The sequence below is a fragment of the Aythya fuligula genome, chromosome 5, assembly GCF_009819795.1.
Source record: "Aythya fuligula isolate bAytFul2 chromosome 5, bAytFul2.pri, whole genome shotgun sequence".
NCBI classification, from domain to species: Eukaryota; Metazoa; Chordata; class Aves; order Anseriformes; family Anatidae; genus Aythya; species Aythya fuligula.
This window is the reverse complement of record NC_045563.1, coordinates 31,665,159-31,690,091: the sequence shown is the minus strand read 5'-3', so window position 1 is coordinate 31,690,091 and position 24,933 is coordinate 31,665,159. Positions and strand designations below refer to the sequence as shown.

At 47.3% G+C, this 24,933-nt stretch overlaps 2 protein-coding genes across 3 annotated transcripts in view; one reads left to right on the top strand and one right to left on the bottom strand.

Annotated features, from left to right (window-relative positions):
* Positions 1-14,901, top strand: part of C5H11orf49 (chromosome 5 C11orf49 homolog) — a 78,662-nt gene extending 63,761 nt beyond the window's left edge. Inside the window, exons 4-9 of the mRNA XM_032188231.1 lie at positions 458-542; positions 6,002-6,087; positions 8,652-8,847; positions 10,413-10,522; positions 12,824-12,887; positions 13,367-14,901. Coding sequence (XP_032044122.1) covers positions 458-542; positions 6,002-6,087; positions 8,652-8,847; positions 10,413-10,522; positions 12,824-12,887; positions 13,367-13,547 — 722 coding nt within the window. The 3' untranslated portion in view covers positions 13,548-14,901. The remainder of the gene's footprint in view (positions 1-457; positions 543-6,001; positions 6,088-8,651; positions 8,848-10,412; positions 10,523-12,823; positions 12,888-13,366) is intronic.
* Positions 14,902-15,498: 597 nt separating this feature from the next.
* Positions 15,499-24,534, bottom strand: ARFGAP2 (ADP ribosylation factor GTPase activating protein 2). Of its 2 annotated transcripts, XM_032188229.1 has the most exons (17): positions 24,445-24,534; positions 24,236-24,354; positions 23,766-23,838; positions 23,387-23,518; positions 23,217-23,297; positions 22,058-22,160; positions 21,337-21,393; positions 20,742-20,786; positions 19,599-19,651; positions 19,048-19,184; positions 18,404-18,535; positions 17,802-17,930; positions 17,592-17,720; positions 17,102-17,228; positions 16,910-17,000; positions 16,671-16,789; positions 15,499-16,221 (listed from the first exon to the last, which is right to left on the bottom strand). In XM_032188229.1, exons 1-17 carry the CDS (start codon positions 24,514-24,516, stop codon positions 16,201-16,203), a joined length of 1,620 nt encoding a protein of 539 aa, XP_032044120.1. In that variant the 5' UTR covers positions 24,517-24,534; the 3' UTR covers positions 15,499-16,200. The 2 variants fall into 2 exon arrangements, with proteins under 2 accessions (XP_032044120.1, XP_032044121.1); XM_032188230.1 differs by lacking the exon at positions 20,742-20,786.
* Positions 24,535-24,933: the final 399 nt, after the last annotated feature.

Genomic DNA, 24,933 nt, shown 5'->3' with positions numbered 1-24,933 from the left:
CAGATGTTCTGTGGACGGTTTTCAGGCTCATTGTGGTGAATGTCGCCATGCCAGTGAATTTCAGCAAATTTAAGCAACTTTGAAATGATTCTTTTTTCCACATGGTTATATTCAAGTCAAACCAAACCGTGTTGTCACTTGAAACTGCCCAGTTTTGGTTACCTCTTTTTCACACTGAATCACCGCTACCTGTTACTGGTTTCTCTGAGGGAATCTCTTCAGGAGCATTTCCCCTTCATCAGGCCCCTTTCCGATTGCCTGGGTCACTGGCAACTCCTATCTGCAGAGCCCAGTTCTGAGGGCCTGGGGAATAAGGCTAGCAGTTTTGGTGTCAGAAGTATCCAGTCTGCTTGAATTGAGAAGAGAAGAGAGCTTGATTTCTTTCCTAGAAATGAAACAAGGGGAGGGAACAACCTGTAAGAGAATTCTGATGTTCTCACCTCTCTTTTTCTTGCAGATTTGCTGACAGCACAGGAATACCACTGCCTGCTGCAGCTGCTCTGCCCTGACTTCCCAATGGAACTCACCCAGAAAGCAGCAAGGTTGGTCCTCATCGATTCTTTTAAGGCAAGATCAGCCCTACACACATGGACTTAGGAACTAGATCTGTGGGTAAAGATATGAACAGGGACCTCCAGCTTTTAAGATTCTGGGGAAAAGCCATGTCATGATTTGAGATTAAGAACAGAGTGTCTTTTTTCTAGCAATGAGAAAGAATGTGTATTTATGGTATACAAGGACTGAAATCTCAGCGCAGAATGCTGCTGTCATCTCTAAATTCAGCAGATGAGTTGCATATCAAAAATGTTAGTCAAAGTGGTTTTAACTGATACCATTTTAAACTCTATTTAAAATAGTTTACCATTTTAAAAATGTGTTCCTTCCCCTCCACCCTCCCCAGTTTCCTATGCTTGATCACATGTAGAAAAGGTACTAAACTCTGAAGGATTGTTTTAAAGTACTGTAGCTAAGAACATGGTACCTAATTTGTTTGAAATTTTGTTTTAATCTAGACAAGGCCTAAAGCAGATAGATGGCTCAGGGCACTGATAAGGTGATACGGGATTTTTTTGCTGTTAGTGCTTGCTGGTTCCAGTCCAGCCCAGGCAGTTGATTATTAACTATCTGATAGTGAAAATGTAATAAGGTATATACATCTGTTGGGGTAGGGGGTCAGTTCAGATCTCAGTAGGAGCACACACACGTATACATAATCACAGCAAGATTACTAAGTACTTTCATTCCTAGCCATGTCAGTAGAGGGGGCATGGAAATTAAAGGCTTTTCATATATATAATGCTATATAGATATAGCATTGGAAACAGAATCCCGGCATGTGATCAGGATGATAGCTGCTGCCTGTGTTGCTCATGGCCTGCATAATGAAGAGGTCCTCATTTTCTGTCTTTGATGCTGAAGAAAGATAACAGAATGAGAGTCCCTTGAAAAGTGTATTAAGAAAAGAGAATGAAAAAATGTTATCCATCTGCTAGCACTTCCACTTGGCTGATTCTCTGAATTCTTCCCAGGCTTCTCTGTTCTGCTCTCCGAACTGAACCGCAGTTAAAGCTGTGTTGCTTCAATTAATACTAAAAGAGGAGCGCTACCATTCCCTCTAACTCATCAGCGGGCCTTCTGGGCTCTGCGGAGTACAGTTGCTTGGCCCCCAATGCCGGGCTAAGAAAGAATGCTGACCCTGTAGCAGGGATCTAGCCGCTGCTTCCTTTCATGGAGGTACTGCAGCTCCAGTCCGATGTGCGGGTGTGCATTTCAGAGAGCTCCAGCTGAGCGGAGCAGGAATTTTTGATGGTGCATGAAAGGAGTCTTCAGCGTATCTACACATGTTATGATGTTTGTGTCAAGGAATTTAATCCACAAGGCTGTTGTAAACTAGAGGCCCCATTCAGGGGCCTGCTGCGCTGTTGTGCGTGTGCCTTAGAGACAGACAAGCCAGCTTTGGGAGCAGGTGTTAGAGAGAAATGAGATCTCTGTCTGAGGCACCCCGGCTCAGGTGGGGATGACCTCACTCTTGCTGTTGGCTGGCCAGAGATTTACTTAAACATTGCTGTTCCTCTGTTACAAGATAATCTGGTTGAGCAATTTTAATAAAACTCATCATGTTTCTCAAACATCTTTCTCATTGCTTCTAGCTGCTGCTCTCTCTCACTCGTTTTCCTTTTTCTTGCCCCGTGCTGCTGCTTATTCTGGTTCCCACTTCCTAATGTCCTCCTCGGTTCCTCCAGTCGGGAAGGTGAGCCCTGCAGGCTGCCTTCCAGCACTGCTTGCTTACATCCTTGCGGAGCAGGAACGGCACACGCAGACCTGCTGACATCGCTCCTCCTTCTGTCCACACACCCCCAGCAACTTTGGTGCTGATTTGCCTTGGGACAGGAATTAAGTGCAGTGGTGGCAGTAGCCCCAGCGTTTGCTGGTACAGCCAGGAGCCGTGTAATTGTTGGAGCAGTCGCAGTTGCGGTCCCAGCGCTGCCTGGCTGAGATGAGCTCAGAGCACAGGGCTCTCCGCTTGCCCACGAGCTGTTGCTACGCGCTGATAACAAACACTGGACGCGAACAGGACCTGGAAATGTCAGAGCAGAACAGAGGCTACAACAATATAGGTTTTATTAGCATTACACCAGAGACCTCCATCTGTCTGTTCCTGGTGCCACACAAATGCAGGGGTCATAACCCCCTAAAAAACCCAAGCTATAAGTGAGATTTCTTGGACTTTTTTTTCCCCTTCAAAGGGCCATAGGCATTAGCAGATTAAAGATCTTAATCTACAGGGATACCTTTGATCTTCAGAGGCACCTTCTGGCTTTCTGAATCTTGAAATTGCGACAGGGCAGAAAAGGAAGGGATTTTCAGGTTTGGTGCTGGGATCTCAGGACCTGTACCTGAGCACTGACTCCTCTCCTGTAACAGAAACCCACAGAGCTCACTGCCTGCATTACAGCAGTGGGAACCAAGTAGCTCACAGGTCCCATGCTGTTTTATGCAATATGGGAGCTCACGCTGCACGGGTCACTGCTAATAGAAGTGTAAAAGATTGCCTGAGAGTGCAGATCTTGCTCTTTTTGCATGTTCCATTTATTTTTGCCTCTGTGTATCAGCAAACTAACCACGTCCCTGAAGACCCATTTGAGCCAGCCTGGCCTTAAGACACACAGTGTCAGTTAGCCCTTAATGGTAGCGGGGAACAGTAAAAGTCCTTTCAACTTGCCTGCTCTAGAGTTTGTCCTGGGGACATCCTGTCTAGTCTGGGTTTCCGAGATTTTCACCACAGTCAGCAGATGATAAAGTTCCCCCACTGGCACAATAGCAAGGCTTCCCTGTCAGCCAAACCCGCCTGAACCCTGAAAGACCACTACACCCTTACCAGAGTCCCTGAAATGGAGGCATCTTTCTTACATCCTTTCCAGAGTTTCTCCTTAATTTTCATTATTCATTAAGTGCTGACTACTAACCTCGTAAATAAGTCTGTGCCCCTAAGGGCTTAAAATCTAATTTGGACAAGAGTGAATAAAGAAACTGTTGAAATCTCAGCTACCTGATGAACTCTTTTGAGTTCTAGTTCAGACTTTTCAGATTTCATCCTCAGTTTAGCTCCTGCTGGCTAGGTTACAGACCAGCAATGGCTGGGATTCTCTCGCTGCCAGATACTTCAGGGAAGATGTACAGATATGTTGCATGTGATGCTCTCTCAGCTTCCCTGGCTGCGCAGTCAGCTGGCTATGTGGGGGAATAGCCAGCTGCAGTCAATCTCCTCATAAATGATTGTATTGGATTTAAAGACTTCTCAACATTTCCGGAGTGCAGGCTCCTGGGCCAAGTGGAGTCAGTAACCCAGCACCAGAGTGCACCTGCTTCTATTTAGACGCTCCTCCGTTACATATGTGCCGTGCAGCCCTCCTTAGAGGCTCCTTGCTGGCTCTAAAAGCAAGAAATGTTAAATTCTCAGACCTCTGCCCACTTCCCGATGCTCTTCTGTAAGTAGCAGAGCGGGACTTCCTGCTGCAGGGCACACCCATCGACCATAGCTTTAGATTTAAAACAAGTGAAATTAGTTGATTGTTGTGAGGGTGATGTAATATTTTCTCTCCACAAAATAAATATGTAAAAAAATCTCTCCAGTTTTGTTCTCCTGTTTCTCCAGGATGAAGAAATGCACTGGTAAAAGCTTTGGAGCTCGTGCTTTGAGGGTATCTGGGAGACAGACCATTATTTCAAAGGAGGGAGTGCAGCTTCTCAGTGATGTGGCCCATAGCATTTCCAGTGCTTAAAGAGTGGTTGGAAATGCCAGTAGCTGAGCAATATTGCCTGAGAGATGAGGATGCTCTGCCTGCCAGCTTCAAAGCTATTTCCTTGATGTGGCCACTGACAATCTTAGTAACATGCTTATTAGTGAGAATTAAGCACTGAAGCTACTGCTTCTTTAGACAGGAGGAGGAGGAGGCTTCTGGAACATAATAAATAAATCAGAAGCACTTTGACATCTTCAAAGGGTTTTGTTTTAAATACTGGCTTTTCTCCTGGGGACCCTCTTAGCCCCAGTCTTTCTTCTTTGAGATAATTAATTCAAGCTGCTCTGCATGTTTGATTTTGCCACAGTGAACAGAACTGGTCTGAGTGGCGGGGAAGTAAGCCTCTTGCAAGATCCTCTAACTCTTCTAGGTCAGCCTCCCACACAGCTCCCTGGAGTATTTTACACGAGACATAGCAGTGTTTCCCCAGCAGTGTGTTCAGACCATTGATGCTGCAGGAGTTGGTCTGAGGACAGCATTTGGCCCTGCGTTCAGAAGTGTCCTAGTAGATGGCCCACACTTTGGCTGTAGTGAACTGCTAATCCTCCTTGTGTGATATCCCAGATACTGACCATACAGGGTCAGTAGACCTGTTTCTGCTTAAAGCTGCATGGTGGTCCAGAAAACACACAGCTGAAAGGAAGCACCAGCCACCTTTCTTTAACATCCTCTGAGTACTGTTTTTTTTTTTTCCTGTCAAAGTGCTGTGTTTCCTTCTGCTTTCTGGTCTAAGTTATCGCTGATCAGCTCAAGTTTCCTAATCCCTGGTAGTGACCAGAGCATTGTTTTCATTTTTATTTTTATATTTCTTGCCCTAACTACTTAGTTCTGAAATCCAGCGTTTTTTTCCCAAAAGGAGGAGGTGGAGTTTGCTATCCCTTGTACTTCATCTCTGTGGCCTATTGCTGATATTTTATGTATTCCTAAAGTATGATTCAAAATAAGGATACATGTAACTCCCTAGATGCACCTGGGGTTTAGCAGAGAGAAAGAAGACATTGTCCCTTGTCCAGGAAGTCTTCAGTCTCTATGAAATTTGACCTGATAATATATGAAAAGGGACTGATCCATGAGAAAGGGAGGATAGGATGTTTATGGTGAGTAATTTTAAAGCTGATTGTTGATGCAGAAGAGACATCGTGTTATTTCCTCTGTAGTCAGGTGGAGTTGGGCCATAGGTTGGAATTTAACGGCTATTATTATACTTATGAATGTGGAAATAGCCTAGTTCAATAAAATCTGGTGTACAGAAGAATAGCACAAGTCTCATTCTGCTTACACCAGTTTTATAATCGTGTAACTGCCTGGCCTGTAGCAAATTTACTCTTTATACAGCCATGCGAACCAGCCTAGTAGTTTTACTGCCAATGTTCATTCCAGCACATCCCCCAGGCCTGAATGCTTAACGTTCATCTTGCTCTGGTCACACTGAAGCTAGTGCATGATAGCACTGATACTCAGGATCTTCTCCTCACCCCAGGTTCTCAAGCTGCTTTCATTTGATATTAGGGTGCCCTCATCCACGCACTGGTGGGTGTTCCCATTGCTCTCTCCTAACCTCTTACCCTGGGCCAAGCCACTAGCAGTTCTCAGTTGCATGTAGCTGCCTAGCTGTGCTTTCTCTGGATCTGGGGTTCCTGCTTGAAGGCTTTAATCCTTTTGGAGATGCCAAACCGTTTCTCTCATCTTATTCCTAGGATTGTGCTGATGGATGATGCTATGGATTGCCTGATGTCTTTTTCTGATTTCCTCTTTGCTTTCCAGATCCAATTCTACTACTCAGGTAAATACTGGGAAGCTGCTGGTTTCACCCTCTGGCATATCATTACAGCCTTACAGCTCTTCTATCCCTGCAGTTTTTTCAGCCTTGTAAGGACACGCATGGGTTTTCACAGAGAATATATAGCTAATGGAACCCATCAATAAAAGCTGTCACTGATGCCAATAGATTAGAAGGCTTCATAAGGAGGTTCCAAATGTTTATGAATAACAAGATACCTGTAATAGCTATGGCTTATGCATGTATTTGTCTTAGCCCTGAGACATAAATTTCAAGCTTTGTCTAGTGTATGTTAGCACCTAACAGTTAACTTTTACTAATATTTTTGTTCTGTAATTCTGCAATACAGCATTTCTGCCTCTAAAGTAGTGGCCCCTGCTGGAGACAGGATCAGAACAGCCCAGAGCAAGCCTAACCCAATGTTCTGACCCCAACAGGGATTGGGAGCTGGTGCCTCAAAAAAAAAAAAAAAAAAAAAAGGAACTTGGCAAATTCATCCAATTCTTACCCCTAATACTCATCCAACTACAAGCTGTTTTCAGCTCAAAATGTTTCTGAAATGCGTATAGTTTCTACAGGTTTAGAAACACTCAGGGGATTCCTCTCCCAAGGAATTTTCCAGTGTCCCCTTGAAATCACATCAACATTTCACCTCCACAACTCTCCTTGGCAAGGAGTTGCATGGGTCTGCCACCTGTTCCACGAAGATCCACCTCTCATTTGATTTGAGAGCCCCTAGTTGGAAGGGAAAACGAACAGTTAATCCCTATCTATGCTTTTCGTATTATTGGTCATTTGTCATATTCTACCCCTCTCCCTCAGTTTGAGTTTTAAGTATATGGAGCACTTCTTTTAAGATTATTGACAGGAGAAGTACAAATCAAATACTAATAGTTTGTGTATGCATATTTTTACATACACTCACCCACACATACACAGCTGTAAAAATCCTGAGGTATTTTTAAACTAAAGTTCAGGTGGCAAGGGGGAGAAACTTGGATGAACACTCGTGTGCTTTTTCTTTACAGGGAGATGTTTTAAAGTATGTTGGCCTGTTTGTCTTAGCCCCCTAAAATGTTGTTGAGGAAAGGAACTCATCCAGGAAACTGCTCAAGTGGGGAAAAAGAGGGAAACGTTTCCCGTATCAAGGTTAGATATGCTCCCAAGCATGGGGCACTGCACAGGCACTCACTCACTCGTCTTGCAGCACAGAGCACTTTCTAAAGGCAACAAAAGCTCATGGGATTCTGTCCGCTCACACTAACAGTTCCTGCTGATGGGCATAGCTCTCGGTTGGCCTTGATCAGGCAAAAGGGGCCAGGTCAGGGATACAGGGAGACACTGGCTAGAAGCTGTGGTGGAGCACAGTTTGTGGTCAGAGTGCAGCCTTGGGTGGCCTGCTGATCTGATCCAACCTGTCAGTTCCCATCTTTCCAGCAGTTATGAGTCAGCTGCTATTCCTAATACAAACATCTCTATTTCTTAGTACTTTTCTCTGTATAACTCCCCTGTGCATATCACAACATTACCCGTGACAAGTCATCAAAGAAAAACAGTTAAAATGGTGATTTTGGGTTGGGCAGAACCAGGCTTGCAGCGCCTTGAGCTGCGGACAGAAAATGCGCTTGGAAAGTTTTTCTCTGATACAACAAAATATTTCCACTGAGCTGCAAAACCTCAGCGCAGCCCGAGGGCCCGCCGCCATCCCGCCTTTCCTTTCCAGCCGCCTCACGCACATCCTCGCACTTCCATTCGCTGGGGACACAAATGCCACCGGAGCCCTCCCAAACGCGCCCTTGTGTGCACACACTCAGGCAGCCCGGCCCTGTCCCGCTCGCCCAGGCACAGCGCACACACGCAGCCTGTCATACGCTCTCCCACCAACCCACACACATGCAAACCACTCCAAATGGAATCTAGATTTGTAAACTGCTGACCACATCCATAAACAAACTTGTTTAAAATTAGGCTCTTGCAGTAAACAGTGGGTAGTATGAGGAGCCTGGGGAGAGGCTTTCTGCCAACTCTAGCCCTGACCTGCCCTGGCCCTTCCTCTAGATCCCATGTAATATTTACTTTGGAGCAGCACAGAGACAAGCTGGGATACAGCCTGGAGCCCTGACTAACTTGCTCCCTTTGCTTCTGTTGCAGTACCATATATTTTGTTCCCAACTTGGATGAGTTCTCGGTTGGTGGTAACAGACGAAGAAGGAAAACTTTTGAGACTTTGCAAACTAGCTGTGTGTTTGACATTAGCTTTCACACTCCACTGCTTTATTCACGTGCTGGCCTCTGTTCTCTTTAGAAGAGTCTGAACAGAGTGGCTGGCCTCTCATAACCATCCTGACAGGGAGAAGCCAGCAACTTACATGGAAATGGCTGCTTGTGCCTGCATAATATCTGATCTAAATATGCAGGGTGCCTTAGTATTGTGCTTACATTCATTTCCTGTTGGTGTCATGTGCAGCACAGAGCAGGGAATGACAATTTAATCCTGGGTCTGGTAGGTCAGGAGGATACTTAGCTGGCTGTAGCCCTGAGTTATAAATCGCTTTCTGTTTTTTCAGAGTTCCTGGAAAGTGTTGCTGCCATTTATCAAGACCTATTGGCTGGTAAGAATCCAAATACTGTGATTGTGCCAACATCATCCTCTGGGCAACATCGGCAGCGACAACCCCCAAATGACTGCAACCCACTCGATGGGGTAGAGGCGTCTCTCTTCTACCAGTGCCTAGAGTCCTTGTGTGACAGATCAAAATACAGGTATGAATAGAGTCCAAAACACAGACGTGAAGTCTCTGTCTCTGGAGACCCTTGGTAAGGTTGGATCTGCGAAGAAATACAGGACTTTGAACAAGCTGTAACTTCCACATAGATCTCATTGGAGAAGTATGAAGGGAGAGATCACAGCAGAACTGCCTTAACCAAAATAGAAAAACAATTTCCTGGGCCTAATAAACACAGGGGAGTTGAGCAGATTATTGGGATAATTGGTTGATTTGGGACTCTGCTTTCCTGCTCGCTTTTACGTTGATATTTTCATCAAGGGGGGGAGGGGGTTCATCTACCATCATGGATTAACTAGAAGAGATAAACAAATACAAGTATGTTCCTGAGTGTTGAAGTACAGGCAGGCCACACTGGGGTGGATGAAGCTTTAGCACCTGGACAAGATCACACTGCTAGTCTGAACTGGAATATGGGATGGAGCTGGTCTCCAGTTAGAGATCCCAGGCACAAGACTAGCCTTGGTTCATCAAGGGACAGAGAAAAACCAGGCCTTACTGTATAGCTTTAATAGACACATTCTTCATAGTTGCAGGTAGTGAGCAGATAGTCGTGGTCTAGATCCACAAAAAGACTCATGTCACAGGCCCCACCTGACTCCTGCTTTATGTGAATCAAAATTTGTGATCCCCAAAATTAGTTCTGAACTACTGTCCAGAACCATAGGCACCTAAGCAGAGATTCCGGGCTGTTTGGACGTTTAAGTAACAGAAGCTCTACGTTCCCTGTATGCCCCCAGAGCTTCAGCTGGGGAGGATATTGTAAGCCTATCTGTGAGGGGAGACATTCCCAGCCTTTCCTCAAGTAGCTCAATGCTCAGCCAGGCTTTGGTAACCACCTTTGCCTGAGGGATCACCAGCCCACACCCACATCTCCCAGGAGTGCTACTAAGTCCTGATCTGTTCAGCACTTTCATTTCCTCTACATGCAGCAGTTCCATTTTGCAGGAAACTCTTTAAGGAGTATTAAGCAAGAGCAAGAATCATAATGATGATATTGCCTAAAGGTCAGGGCCAGGGTTTAACGTGAGTGTAGATGAAGGGGACATAGGAATTGCAGTCCCCACTCAAATGTTTTAGGACATATTTAGTCTGTCATTGGAGAGATTTTCCTGCCCCTTGAATGTCTGTTGATGGTAAAAGGGTGATAATAACAGTGCCCTCACAGAAATGGGAGTTTATTGACTGCTAAAAGAAAGGATTTCCTTTTTTTTTTTTTTAAATGAAAGAATATGATATGTCAAGAGTGGACATGTGTATATGCTTCTCAGCAGATCTGGGTTTTTCTCCCTGTCCTTGGAAAGGAGGCAGGTGAGACTGCTCCTAGGGATGTACCCCAGCCCAATCATTTTTGCTTAGCAAATTGGGAGCAGATGCAATGCCAAGTAAACAAGCTGTTGGCTATTAGTTTTAAACAATGGGGGCAACTTGACAATATTTGAACAGGTAAACGGGCATATTCTTCCAATTTGAGCTGCATCTTGAAAAAAAAAAAAAAGATATTTAATAGACAAGATAACCTCTTTGTCTCTCTTTTCCTAGCTGTCCACCTTGTGCTCTTGTGAAGGAAATGCTGAGTACTGCACAGAGACTGACCTTCTATGGATTCCTTTTGGCGCTTGCAAAGGACCAAGGGATCAACAGAGCCCTAGGTAAGATTTCTATGACTGGGACAGCTCTACATTTTCAGTCATTCTGCATTTCTGTGGAATTTCCGCTGTAGTTATGCCCCAGATTTTACTTCATTAGGAAGAAAGTGGGGCCATTTTTCATCTTTTTTTTTTTTTTGAAATGGATTAAAGTTTAGAAACATAGCACTGCACCTTACTTGTCTGCTTGAAGCTGTGGAGCTTCTTCCACAGTAAAATGAGGTGTGAAATGCTGCCCTAAGACAGCAATGCTTTACATCTTTAATCCGTGCATAATTCAGACACATAACGCTGTGTTGTCCCCATATGACTTGGTTGTGCTCCTCTTCCTCCTGCAAAGGGGAACAGCAATGGCTTTTGGCATTTGACAAGGAGAAATGTTTGAAAGCATGGAGGCTCACACACCTTCACTCTGCTCAGCAGACCATCGGGTCAGTAAGGATAAGCTCTTTCTTTGGTTATCCTCTCCCTCTACTCCAGGCCTGAGTATCTGCCAATCCCCATATTTCAAAGACAAGCCTTAGTGAAAAGATGCTGTACCTTGCCTGAGGGCTTGTTCTTTTGCACAGGTGTGTCATAGTAGAAGTGTCCCCTCCCTGGCTGAGCCTCTTCTTCCAGCAAACAATTTAAGCTTCTAATGCCCCTCTGGGGAAGGGCTGCTTACCCAGCAACACAGAGATTATATATCAAAGGTGCATGACTACAGCCCTGCACTCCCCTCTGCAAACAGGTTTAGGAAGCTGTGTACTCACAGGTGATGCCTGGATTGCACCAAACAAATTCTTTTTTCCTTTGCCTGACAAAATCCACTTCCAATCGAGTGCAAAGAAAACAGATGGGGAAAAAAAAAAAAAAAAAAGATCCTGCCCACAGCTTCCATTGTGCCATCTACAAAGTGTGTGGGTTTTCCTTTCTATTAATGTGGGCCTGGCCCCTGGCCCTCTGCCAGCCTCCTGCTGAGGCCTCTCGCAGAGGAGGGGCAGCAGCCACAAGTCTGACAGGTGCTAGCATCTTGGCAAGGAGAGGAGGATTCTTTTCCTGGTGTCTTTTAATCTCTCCTGAAGGGTGATTTCAATAGTCTTTGGTCTGTAGGGGATCACAAGCTCCCCAAAGCCCTTCAGCAAGGGCAGTTTCAGGCAAAGGAGCTTTCAGTGAGGAGGCCTGCCTGCTCTCCCGCCTCACAAAGCCAGTGGCCCCTCTAGAGCTGGGGTAGGGATTACAGCAGTTCATTCTGGCTGGGGTAGCACTGATGAACTTGTCAGGCAAATGGGAACCTGCAGCCTAACTCCAGTGTTAACGTAGATTTGTGAAACCTTTAAATGCCATTTACTGACTCCCAAGTAATTCTTGTGCCCCAGAGACCTCACTACATTCTGCAAACACAGAAAGAAGTTAAGCTTTAGCTGCTTACTTATTCTTTTAATGTAGTGTGTGAAAGCAAGCACTGGACCTCCCACCACTCTGTGTTGCTGTGCCAGGTTTTCCTGGTCATGTGCAAGAGAAGAAGACCAGAACTGGAAGTAGAGGAGTCAGATCTGGTTGGAACTGCTTCTAATTTGTTAGATGCTCATTGCTACATTTTTTTATGACTGCCATTTGCCTGTCTGTAAGAGGTGGCTCTCCAGCCCCTCCTTCAGGACAGAGGTGCCAGGGCCAGACATCTGCTTTGTGTCCCCCCAGGGCAGTACAAGAGCTCCTTCCCAAGGATACCCAGTGTGGCACCCAGGTCTCCTGAAAAACAAGAGCATTTCTCGCTGCAGTGTTGGTACAGATTACCAAATGCATTTTTCCTGGTGTGCAGTGGCATCATTCAGGCAACTTCTGTCATCTCCATGCTGACCGATCAGACCCTCCTACGGTCCCTGTGCAAGGTGGAGTTTGTTACAGGGATTTCCTAAGAGCCCCATCTTCCTGAAGGCTGTGTTGTTCTTATAGGATTTAGGACTGGTAGCTGTATAGGTCAATTCACAGGGACATCACCCTGTGACAGTCAGCACCCAGTAGTTCGAGGAACAGAACCTGCCAAATCTTTGGGCTTTTCAAGTTCTGTGAGAGGTGAGACTGCTGAGTGCCTCCCATCTAGGCTGAGGTCCCGCTAGAGCCTGTGTGAAGGACACAGAGTATGCAACATCATTCTTTGCCTGTCCTTGATCCTCAATATTCAATGGCCATTCCTCTGAAGGGTCTTTTTTGTCTTGCAGGACACATTACAGATGCTGGTATGACTTCAGTAATTTTCTTCAAACAGGTGACCCCTGGGTAGCCTAACTCTGCTCTGATACTTTTTTTCCTTCTTCTTCCCAGGGGCTTTGCCAGATAAAGGAGATTTGTTTCTGGACCCTGCCATGGATCAGGAACTTGAGAAATTGTAAGTGGAATTGCCTGGAGTAGGAGGTAAAACAACAGATGGAAAGTAGCATGTTAAGGAAAGCTTCACTGAAGTACTGCCCCTAGTCTTTTACTCAACTATAAGACAAGAGAGGAGCTAACAGAGCAGCCTGGGCAGAGAGGGCCTCCTGGGGTGCCTTGGTGGTGCTAACAAAATCCTTAGAAAAGGCTTCAGAAACTGGGGAGGAAATGCACCTTGGTTAGGAAAAAAAAAAAAGTTGGATGGTGAAAACCAGGAGTGTTAGGAGACACAGGCTGAGCCCAGATGTTCTGTTTTAACAGGGGAAAAAGATTTGCACAGCAAGTCTGGCAGATACTGGTGTAAAGTATTCCCCATCTTTGCCATGAACATCTTTCTAGTTGGGAACAAGTCCTCTTCACGAGTTTACTCCAAAATTGCTATGGTTAAGGCTGGAGATGACAAGCTCGGCTACCCAGCATTTGTCTTTTCTCTTCCAGGATAGCTCAGGTTTCAGGGCTTGCCATCTCTGCTCCTACCAGCTCCAGCGGGGACACTGCTAATTTGCCTGTCCGTCACTCACCCAGGATTAACTCTCCCTGGAAACCTCTCCACCATCGCCGAAAAATGGATGCTGAGAGTGAAGGCTCCAACGAAGAGACAGACTCCTCTGAAAACTGAAGGTTGTGAGGGTGGGCACCGGTCCCATCTTTGGTTTGTCCACATCTCCCTGGAGGTGCAGCACCTCCTCCCAGAGCATCTGCTCTGGCACTGGGTTACATCCACATCACCAGTGTGTGCACGGCTGTGCCAGGCCCCATTGCCAAGTCCACCTGTCCCTTCCCAGCAAGAACGCTGCCTTTTTTTTTTTTTCCCTAGATCCAAATCTGTGTAGGAGTAGCTATTTCCAGCTGCAGAGTTCTGCTGCCATCTGCTGGCACGTAAGACGACAAACCAGCAGCTGCTCGAGCTGCCCGTACTTGGAAATAGCCCGGCGTTCTCCCAGCCAGGGCTCTCTCCCAGTTCAGCAGGTGCTGGAGCAGTGGGAGCGCTGGCACAGGCTGGGTGCCAGGTTTTGTTGTGTAGCTGTGTTCAGACTTGGCCTAGACAATAGAGTGGTTAAATTGCCAGCAGCAGCTTTGCATTCACGCTCCATTGTAATTATTCCCAGTAAAGCTGCACCTGCATGTGATCAAAGGTAGAGAAATTCCTTAAGTTCCTAGAATAGAAGGGTTTAGGTAGTGCCTTGCCACCTGTCACAGCTTCCTCCTCCATGAGTCCAAGCCAAGCCAAAGCAAATAATAAGCTAGATTTCAGCAAGTACTGCACGGTGCTTTGCGGATCCTCTGCTGTGCCGAGTTCCCTTCTGGGAGGCCTCCCCGTTAAGCTCATTTGCTGAAAGCAGGCTTTGGAGAGGGGGGTGGAACAGAGAGATGAAAAGTCTTCAGATGGTTTGGCCACAGGTGGTGGTGCAGCCTGCCAACACAGTGTATCTGCTGGGGGTTGGTGGGCAGAAGCACTGGGGGAGAAGGAGGCAGTTTTCAAGTGAGGCCCAGGTACTTTTTGTAAATATTGGCATTGTTGTAGCATCGCGGTGTGGCCTGTACAGCTACAGAAAGAATTGCAGCCTCAGTGGTAACTAACTCTGCAGCTTGGCCTCCACAGCCCTGAACAGCTGACCAGCCATGCATCTCTGTCACAGCTTGCATGGACTTGTTATTTCGCAAGACACCCCAATTTCTCGTGAGCCTTTGGGAGCCTCTTTGCTCTTCCCTGCCCTAAAATGCTGCACGGTGTAGGCTACTAAGATCTGTTAACCCAAAGCTTAGCGCTGCCCTAAGCCGAGCGGATTCAGCACATGCTGGAACTATTTTAAGAGTAATCTTTTAGCTACTGCTGACCTGGCTGTGGAGGTAGGGGGAGGTATTTATTGATTGTAAGTTATCAGCATGCTCTTTAACTGCACGTTTTTTCCTCACCCAGCAGTGGGCAACAACCAAAGCAAGGGAATAAAGCATGCAGTGCAAGGCCTGGGGCCAAGCCTGAGAAACTGTGGTCTGTGCCCCCCCCCCCCAGGCCCCAGTGGCCTCTCATGGGGCCCCACAATGCTGACCCCGCCCGGGTGGGGCCCGCTGCCACCCCCAGCACAAATGGCACCGTGCCCACACCACCCACGCAAGCACATTCAACCCTCAGCCACTTCCACCCCCGCCACAGCCCTGGGGGTACCACGGCCCCTCTGGCTGCTGCCACGCAGACCCCAATGGACCAGGGGGGTCCGTGCACATCTGGCACAAGGTGGGGGCCCAGCCCTGGAGGGGGCGTTTGCTGACAGGAACCCATGGAGTTAAATCGTTTTGCTCATCCAGCTATTTTGCAATAGTTGCAAAATAAGAACAGGGAAAAAAAAAAAAGAGGCCCATCCGATCCTCAACTGCATAAAGAAAAGGGAAAACTGCTCTTGTTGAAACCACACTCAGAAGCAAAGAGCCCACCTGAGTAGGACTAAGGTTGCAGTCCCCATGGGGACAGCCTCCCTCACCCCTGTCCCACTTAAGCCAGGGTTTCAGGACCTTCCCCCTCTGTCCAAGTCTGGATGGAAGATAGGGTAGGGCAACACAATAACCAAGGGTCCAGCAAATATCTTTATAGTACTTCATGGCCTGGGCCTTTTTTTTGCTCATGATGTGATTAGAAGCTAAAAAAAATAATCTTTGCTTGATTTGTTCTCCCGCATCAATATATGCCGGTTTACAAGACAATAAAAAGGATTATCCCATGGTAAAAGGCAAACCCTGCAAATACAGAGGAATTGTGACACCATGGCTTACCATGCACACTAGAACCTTGCAGTTGAAAATGCCTTACCCGTGCTGTGAACTGCTGCAGCAGCCTGCTTGGGATCAGGCAGTAAGAGCACTGAGCAGAACAGAAAGCAACAGTCATGTCCATGGGGACCAGGTAACACGTTCAGAAAAACAGCATTCCCATTTCCTCTGTCACGTGGTCAGCTAAGGGATGGGCCAAGAAGGATAGGAGCACTGATGAGGGCAGTCACAGGAATTCCCACATCTTTCACAGCCATGAGGTTATCCCCATCTCCACTGGCTAGTAGATAGCAGTGGGTCTGAGGGCACATCGAATTTTAATGCAGAGTGGAATTCAGATATTTGGAAAGCATCCTGGGCACAGCCATGTCCTGCCCCCTTCTGCTTTCCTTCTCCCCTCCCCACCCACCCCAGACAAACTAAGACAATCCTGCAGAGTTTACTCCAGGCGAAGGTGGCATCAGTGCCTCCTGCTGGCTTCCCTGCGAGTTGCAGTTCCTGGGTCATCAATATGAACCATAACGATCCTGGGGAGGAAACACACCGAGACACCATTCTGTAACACTCTGCAAACTCCAAAGAAGAAAATAACAAGGTCATGGGGGTTTGGCATTAATGCAATCAATACACAATGGTCAACAACAGGTTGCCTCAAGAGAGGACACCTTGCAAATACAGGAGGTAAAATGGGCTCAATTTTTTAAGTTTAAAGATCTGTGGGAAAAGGCATATCTGACATAACATAGTAACCTGTCCAGCAAGAGAATAATGTTGTCCGAGTAGCATTCACCAGCCACCGGGAATTGGTCAGCTATAGAATCCTCAGCTACAAAAGGGCTCATCTCTACCTAGGACTTTCTATATAATTTGAGAAGACGATGATAATCCCAGTGAAATCACTCGGAACGGCCAGGATATGGTCGAAGTCCCCGAACATGACTAGAACCTGTCTGAAGGTGCTGCAGTGCAACCTCACCTGGAGGGAGTTCATCACCCCGTTGGCTAGGACAGCCATCTTGCCAGCAACTGACTTCACTCCTTGCTTGAACTGTGCGATATCGGCTGCAGGCAGGACATTTCCAATCGACACGCCACCTACAAGAACCAGGAGGAGTAAGGCTGGAGTTCTCCGGCTCCAGAGAACACCCTGAGCCCCTCCTGTTGAGGTCCTCCGAAGCTGCACTCCCTTCCTCAACCCACTGAGCGCTAACAAACCTGAGTGCGCATTCTCAGCCTCTCCAAACAGGTCTGCAGAACTGATAGCGCTGCTGCCTGAGAGCTGCTGCAGTCGGGATCTGGCTTCGTACTGCAGAAGAAAGGAAAACAAATAAAAAAGATAAAGGAACGGAACAGAGAACAACCTGAGCAAACAGGAGATGAAGTCAGAGCACTGCAAAGTGCATTTACCTCAGCATCTGCTTCCCGCCCAAAGAACATATCTGAAGAGATAGCTTTAGCTCCTGCGAACTTCTGCCGAGCTTCATTTGATTCCACAACTGATGTCCTGTTCTCTGTATCTCTTCTACTGGTGGGCCTGAGGAAGAGAGAGAGGAGACAGCTCAGCTTAAGCTCAGCAACACAGTAGAGAAAGACATGTCTCATATCCCATCTGATGGAAGGAGAGGAACAAACCCCAAGGGCTAGCTGCTACCAGAGTTCTCTCCTCCCCCCACCCCAGGACAGACCCCATTTGATGACCATAAGGGCTGTGACACAATAGGAAAAGAAGTGCCCAAAGGATCTCTCACCAAAGGCCCCTTTTCTCAGGATTACCCATGCAAGTGATCTTCTGCGGCCTAAGGCTCAGCTCCTGTCACAGCACGGTAGCATCTCCGCCACAACTCCTAGACCCATCCCTTTGTCCCGTACAAGGACAGTACGGTAGCAGGTGCTTTACCTCTCTGAAATTGGCCGAATACTGGAAATTGTCACCTCTGGTTCCTCCTCTTTGTCAACACCCCACGAAGAGTCTGTTTCCCATCGTGAGCCAAAGGCATCTTCAAATGAGAAGGGACTATATTTGTACCTAGGTACCAAAAAATAGGTAGTTTAAGCCAGATACTCAATTTAGAAACCAGCCAAACATTACACTGAAGCTTAGTCTTACTTGGGGGGTCCAGATGTGAAGCTTCCAGCATCTTCAAACAGGTCCAATTGGGAGCGGGAAGATTTCACGGCCAGTGGCGTCTCCTGCTCAATGACTTGCATCTCAGACATCACCGAGTGTGAAACAGAGCTAGCACAACAAACAGGCGGTCAGGGCTGACAGCTACGAGCTCCTACAAACAGTCTCCCTCAAAACTGAATCTGGCCTTCAGAGACAGGGCAGGTGCCACAGAGCTGGAGGGAAGTTGTGGGGAGCCAACCCCCTTTACCACACGTCAGGCTTGAATCCCTCAAAGTCTTGACTTACCTTCTTAAGGGAGGTAGGGTGATGCCTGCCTACACGCAGACATCTGTGGAGTTGTAAGGCTTCAGAGCTAGGCACTGACAGGCCACAAGCAACTTTGGAAAAGCTCACACAAGAAGTGGAACCTTTGAACAGTCTCCATTCCTTCTGCGGTGTGAAGCATTTTTAGACACAGTCCAGCATGCAAGAAGATTCCCTTCCTTTTGTTAGAGCAGCAGCAAGCTACTGCCTTTGGGAAACTGTTTTAGAGCAGTGTGGTTCCAGAGCACCTCTACCCCATGCCATCCCCAGCCAAGTACCTTCTTGACACCAAGCCCATGCCTAGCCTCTCAGCTTGTTCACGCTTCTTCCCTTCGAGGTTCTGAAGTTTCTTCTCTTCCTTCTTCCGATCGAGCTGCAGTTCCTGATAAGCCAGTCGCATCGAGGTGACTCTAAAGGAAAGAGCTGCAGTGAGTACCAGCCCATTACCCTTCTGCCCTAACCCAGCCCATGCTGTGGAGGGACAAGGGGAAGAGCAACCCTGACAACCCCTGAAAACACCTGCTTCCACAGCAGCACAGCCAAAAATCCCTTCATAGCAGCTTGTCTCCCCACCTCACCTCCACTGGGATTCAACTCTATTCTAGCAAAATGTAATTTTCTTGGTGTAGGTATTGCCTCTGTACCCCCTGAGACAGATGCACAAGAACACCCACCCAGCTCAGCCTTTGCTTTTATCAGTCCTGGCCAAAGGTCCACAGAAAAATAAAAAAAATGCATATCTGCTCCTTAAAACCTTCCAGAGGTACTAATTTGAATAAAATACAGCAATATAGCTTGTGCCCTGCTGTAAGGACTGGTTGTGGATGTTCTGTAGTCATATCAGACAGTCCTAGAACAGCATCAACCATGTGTTACTTCTACCTTATGTACACAAGGCGTACGGCCCAGACAGGGCACTTACATGGACTCCTCAGCTTGTTTCCTGGACTCCGCTGCCTGCTGCTCCTTCAGCTGCTCTGCCACCTGGGCTTGCCGCTCAATCTCACTGAAGCTCTGGCTGCTCACTTTCTGGGCTCCAAGACCTTTCTTTGCACCCAGCTGAGAAAGAAAGGAAAAAAAAAACATACAAAAAGGACTTCTTCCCCCTAAGCTGCTCGCAGTACAAGAAAACCAGCAGCTCAGGCTTTTGGTCTCCCTGTTTAGTCACAACCTACAGTCCCAGGACAGCCTGCAGCAGAGGATGGAAAAAAACCATGAGAGTTGACCCACCGGTGCCCAGTGTGAAGAGATTAGCCACATACACTCCAGTAACAATCCAAACCCTATTTGTTTTTGTCCATTAATTTACAAGCTAGCTTTCAAAAGAGGCGGTGAGATAAAGCTCTGCCTTCCCCAAACAGATCTCTCAGTAGACAGCTTGGGTAATGGCAGAAAGCACAGGCCCAGGGAAAGGACAGCAGTAATACGAGACGTGCTCTGCCTCCTCTCCAGAAAGTAAGAGCTCAGACATACCCCTTTCTTGGCAGCTCCAGGCTTCTTCTTTCCGATGAGGGAGGATTTAAGTTCTGCAAGAGGAGGAAAGCAGCAAACAAACAGAAATGAATTAATTTAAGAAGCCAAAATTAGTCAGGAACCCACACAGACATCCACCCCAGTCCAGCTGCTACAGAATCCAGGGCACACCATGCAGCTTTGCATCAGAAAGCTGGGTGATTTCACCCAGCCAAGAAAGATGCACTGAAAAGCTCCACAATTGCAGGCTGGTGGCCTAGAGAAGCATGCCCATCCCTGGAGAAGCTTGTAACTGAATTGAGACCTTCAAAAAGCTCCTCCAGGTGTCATGCAGTTGGCGACCCTGTCCAGTACAGATCAGGGTTGCTAGAGACACTACATTTATTTCATACATAAACCCAGGAAAACGAAGCTTCAAAACCACATGAAGGTCAGCGTCTCACCAGTGCCTTAGGGATGAAAGCAGGAACCCTAAAGCAACGTTTACATGTACAGACCACCAACAAAATGGACCTAAAGTGCAGCGAGCTGTAGAAGCAACAGGTTCCTCAACACCTTCTACCAGAAACCTGTCACTCTGAGGGCATAAAGCACGCCACACCTGTATAACAGCCAAGATCCAGCCAAGCAGTAGGTGCCTGTGGAAAATGTGTAAGAACAAAGCAAGCATAAAGGGGGACTGCCCAGGACACTTTTCCAGCTTTTAACATTATGTAGCTCCAGTCTTACTGCCCTCGTGGGATTCTCTTCCACAGAACTGTTTCCTTGCTTTCTACACCCACATGACTTTTGTCAATCCATACTTGAGATACTGGGAAGGCTGTCAAGAACGATCTTTTCTCATTTTACCATAAGATTTTTTTTTGAAATAAGGGGTTTGGCATGTTCATCACTATCAGACTGCTTTCAGCATACTGGTCCTGATTTTATTGATTACTGTCAAGAAATGTTTTAATAGAAGTAACAATAAGGTCCATTTCCAGAGAAGTAATAGCTGGTTTAGATCCCAATACAATACATGTAAGCTTTGGCTCATTCTCTCCCTCTAAGCACAAGAAGCTAAAGTTATTGAAGGCAGAATTACAAAAGGGGCAGGCAGAGTTGTCACAAGCAGCCAGAGCAGGCCAGCTGTTAGCCAGTTACCTCTGGCAGGAGCAGGCTCTTGTGTTGATAGACACATGGACGCGTCTGAGAAGAAACAAACACGGGGAATGAACAGACGCTTAAGGACACAGGCTTTCCACCCAGGATGAAGCCCCCTGTGGGCCAGGAACACACTCTTGGTAAGAAAAGAAGCTGAGCTATACGTTGTGTGTGGCCAGGACAGTAATGGTGGGGGACAATCAGATATAAACACCTGTTATTCAGCAAACTAAATGCGTATTTGTTCCAAGCTTCTAGGGGAAAAAGCCAGATGAAACACAAAACAGCCACGTGGCCTTGGTCAACCAAGTTCCAGATATGCAAATACCAAGTTTTGACCAAAGCCCAGAAACGAAAACAAGTTTTTGAGAACGAGACAGCTTTGGACTCAATCATCCAAAGGAGCAAGAAACCTCCAATAAGCTGTGGAGTGGTTTTGGAATTTATGGAGATCATCAGTATTTGCTCCATAGTCAGATAAAACACCTTTCAATATTCTGAAAATGGGCTCATTAGTTACAGTTCCACTAAAGTTACTACAGAACAGTACGTGTAACAGCAAGACTGATCCAGGACATACTGAAGCGTTACTTACCTAGAGGAGCTTTAGGAGATGTGCTCAACAAGTCAATAGATGGGCCTTGGCTGGGATCTGCGAGCACAAGAACAGAAGAGAACATTCAGAGAAATTCTCCTTCCTTTTCTGTGTTCACAGTTCTGCTCTATGTCTTCTACCTCCTCTGCCCCCCCATCACCCAGAAATTCCTTCAACAATCTAATTTCCATTTGAAAGGTGCAATTTGCCAAGCACAACCACCTTAAGTCTCCACAGAGCAAGTTAACCATTCTGCAGTGCTCTTAATGCATTAAAAGAAAGTAAATACTCTGTCAAGGGAATACAAAAGCTGTTTCAAATTACATCTGTACTCCCACATTCTTGGTTTCTTTGTAATTCACCCTAGAAATGGTTTTCAAGTCTGAAAATAAAATGTGAATATAGAACAATCAAATTCAAGGGATAGAGAAAAGTGTTTAAATGAAGAATTACGTCTGGAAGTAGAGAAACAGAGCAACCAGCCCCAACTAAACTGTTTTTCATGCATTTCAGGAAATGCAAAGAACTGACTCCTTGAGCCCAAACCAAGCTGTTCTTTTAAGTGTCCACTAATTTAACATCAGACAGCACACAGAGTTTCTTCAAGCCTGAACCAAGGGACAAAGCTTAGCCCTTCCAACTGTGGTACAGAACTGTACTCTCCTGGACATCCTGGACATTAAGTCAGGTTCTCAAGAAAATTATTAAGCAGGGAACTCACTTGATGCTTCACTGCTTTCTGATGACTTTGGTGCTTTTTCCACCTCCAGGGAAGACTGTGCAAGATTCTGGCTGGCATCAGCTACGTCCCAGGTACTGGAAGACTGCAAAGAGATGCTCATTTGAATGATTTGCAGAGAGTGAACGAATCTAACCATCCTCAACTTACTTCAAGTTCAATAACTTGTACTGAATTTGAGGTCAAGAAAACATGTTCCCAACTCCAGACTAACCCTTTGCTGAAGATAAGGGAATGTGGAGCTGTCCACACATTATCAGGGACAAAAAAAAAAAAAAAAAAAAAAAAAAGAGAAGCCAGCTGAATGAGTGTCCTGGTTTCGTCTGGGAGCTGATATGGTGTTATGTTTTGGATTTAGAATGAGAATGATATTAATACTACAATGTTTCAGTTGTTGCTAAGCAGTGCTTATGCTGAGTCAAGGATTTTGCAGCTTCTTATGGTGCCCTGCTAGCAAGGAGGGTGGGGTACAAGAAGCTGGGAGAGGACACAACCAGGACAGCTCACTCACACTGGCCGAAGGGATGTCCCACACGACACAGCATCATGCTGAACAATGAAACTGAGGGGAGCAGGCTGGGGGGTATTTTGTAGAAAATTAACTATCGCAGCTGAAAGCAGGACTATGAAAATAACTGTGATTTCCATTGTCCTTACTGCCAGATAACTTGTTGCCACATTGTCACATCACTACATTCAGTTGAGATAATCCACTTTGCATTGTAGAAGCACTTGCCTAAATCCAACTTCACCAAGGTCTATGCACTGGAAAGCTGACTTAACCAGAAGTTTCACATAACAGCCAGCCCTCTCTTTAACTGTCCACAGACTCTGCATTAAAGCAGTAGAAAAAGAATTTTCCAGGGAGTAATTGATGACTCTGAGTATCCCTTGAAGATGAAGATACTTTCAAAGAGAAAGGACATGGATATTACAGGCCCCATGTGGAAATATTTAGATCTGTGGATTATATACCAGGCTGATGACTGAATCTTAGTTGTTCCGTGTTCCTACTGAATGTGTATACAACTTAAAATCCCTCCAGTCTAAGCAGGACTGTTCCTACTGCCTCTCCAGGCTCCCGGGTGACCAGCTGGCTCTCTGAGAGCTGTTTGGGCTGTCTGGTTGGACAGCTTCTCACCTGTGTGTGCTCCATGAAGAAATCAGCATCGCTCTTGTCAGGGGAATGCCCAGGGGCTCCACTCAGTCCATCTATGAGCAGCTGAAGAGAAAAGAGGAAAGAAGAAGCTATCCTACAAGACTCAGCACCCAGTTCTACGTATCTAACAGCAGAGAGCTGCTTCAACTTACATCAGTGCCATACTTGGCCATGGCAGCGCTCGCCAGCTGCCGGATCTTCTCCCTGTACATCTGGGCAGCTCGACTGTTGTACTTGGCATTGGCATCTGTTGTAGTGCAGCCATGCTGACGGAAGAAAGCAGTCTGAAAAGAAAACAATGTTCAGTCTCCTGGCTGCCAGGTCACACTCAGGCAAGCGTTAGACACGATGCAAAGACAACAGGAAGAGGAAGCTTCCCAGAGACAGAGGGTATAGCTCTGAGCACACGGTATGGACCACGGTATGGCAGCAAGGCTGGCACCCAGAAAGCTACAGAGGAAAGGGACAAGGAACAGAGGACGTGGCTTAGCAAACCGGAAAGCAAACAAAACGCCTACAAAGGCTCCTTACCGCGTTGGCATTGCTGCCGACTTGCATGCACCTCAGCTGGAACCAGTTCCAGTTGGAATCCAGCTCCGTGGACCTGCGCAAGAACAAGTTACTCCTATCAACAATAGGCAGGCGTGGCAAAGGCAAAAAAAAAAAAAAAAAAAAGCATGCTCTGAGCTCGAATCGCCAGATATCCCAGCAGAGTAATGGTGGCAAAGGGGAGGAAGAACATCTCGGTAACTTGTTTACTCCCAGAGGGAATCGACTTGGACTTTTAAAGTGATCAGTAAAGTCAGCTTCAGCTTTGGAAGTAACAGTGCTCACGTTTAGAAGGTGAAGGTGCTGCAGAGCGCAGCACGGGGCAGGACACACGATGAAACACGCGAGAAAACCACCTCGGTGGCACCCCAGACCCATTCTCCCCGCACACAGAAGCCAAACCCGAACTCTTCTCCTCCCCAGCTCGCCCAGCCCCGCAGGGTGCCCCCAACCTGATGAAGCTGAGGTGCACGCCCAGGGCGCGGTGCGCTCCGGAGCAGTCGATGCAGAGGAAGACGCCGTAGGTGACGCTGGCCCAGCTCGGGTTCTTGGCGCCGCAGTCGAAGCAGGACTAAGGCAGAGAGAGGCAGAGGGCGGCTGAGGGCCGGCGGCTCCCTCCCGATCCCCGTCCCCTCGCCCTTCCTCCCCCGCCGCCCGTTACCTTGTTGGCCGGCGCCGCCCGCAGCCGCCTGAAGAAGGCCTGGATCTCCGCCCGGCCCGGCTCCGCCGCCATCGTCTCTCCTTCCCACACGCCACCGCAGCCACGGGCGGTGCTACGGGAGCCGGACGGGCCCCGGCGGCTCCGGCCTCCGAGGGGGGCGGCCCGGGCACCGCCTCCCGCCCGCCCGCCCGGGGCTCGGCGGCGGCCGCCCGTGAGGGGAGCGGCAGCGCGGGGCGGGCACTGAGGGGGGGGCTCGCCTCACGGAGGACGCTGCTCCGTCACGACAAGTTATTGCGTATAAAATAAGAGGAAATGGGTTAGTGCCTGGGTATGGCGGCTTTCAGGTTAAGTTTAACGGCTTTCGGGTTAAATCGAACGGCTTGCCTTTCGCTTCGTTTTATTTTTTTTCCACACGAGGACTGTGGCGCTAACTGCCCTAGGAGCCCGCGATCCATGACCTTAAGTTCCGTAACACCAAGACACGCAGAT

What these genes read in the sequence shown, in the direction of transcription:
- ARFGAP2 (XM_032188229.1), bottom strand. Translation starts at nt 24,516, where the DNA reads ATGGCGGCGGAGCCGGGCCGGGCGGAGATCCAGGCCTTCTTCAGGCGG. An exon ending in ATCTCCTAAAGCTCCTCTAG is followed by an intron (nt 20,787 to 21,336) that starts GTAAGTAACGCT and finishes GTTTCTTCTCAG; the next exon opens with ACGCGTCCATGTGTCTATCA. An exon ending in AGAGCCTGCTCCTGCCAGAG is followed by an intron (nt 19,652 to 20,741) that starts GTAACTGGCTAA and finishes CTCCTCTTGCAG; the next exon opens with AACTTAAATCCTCCCTCATC.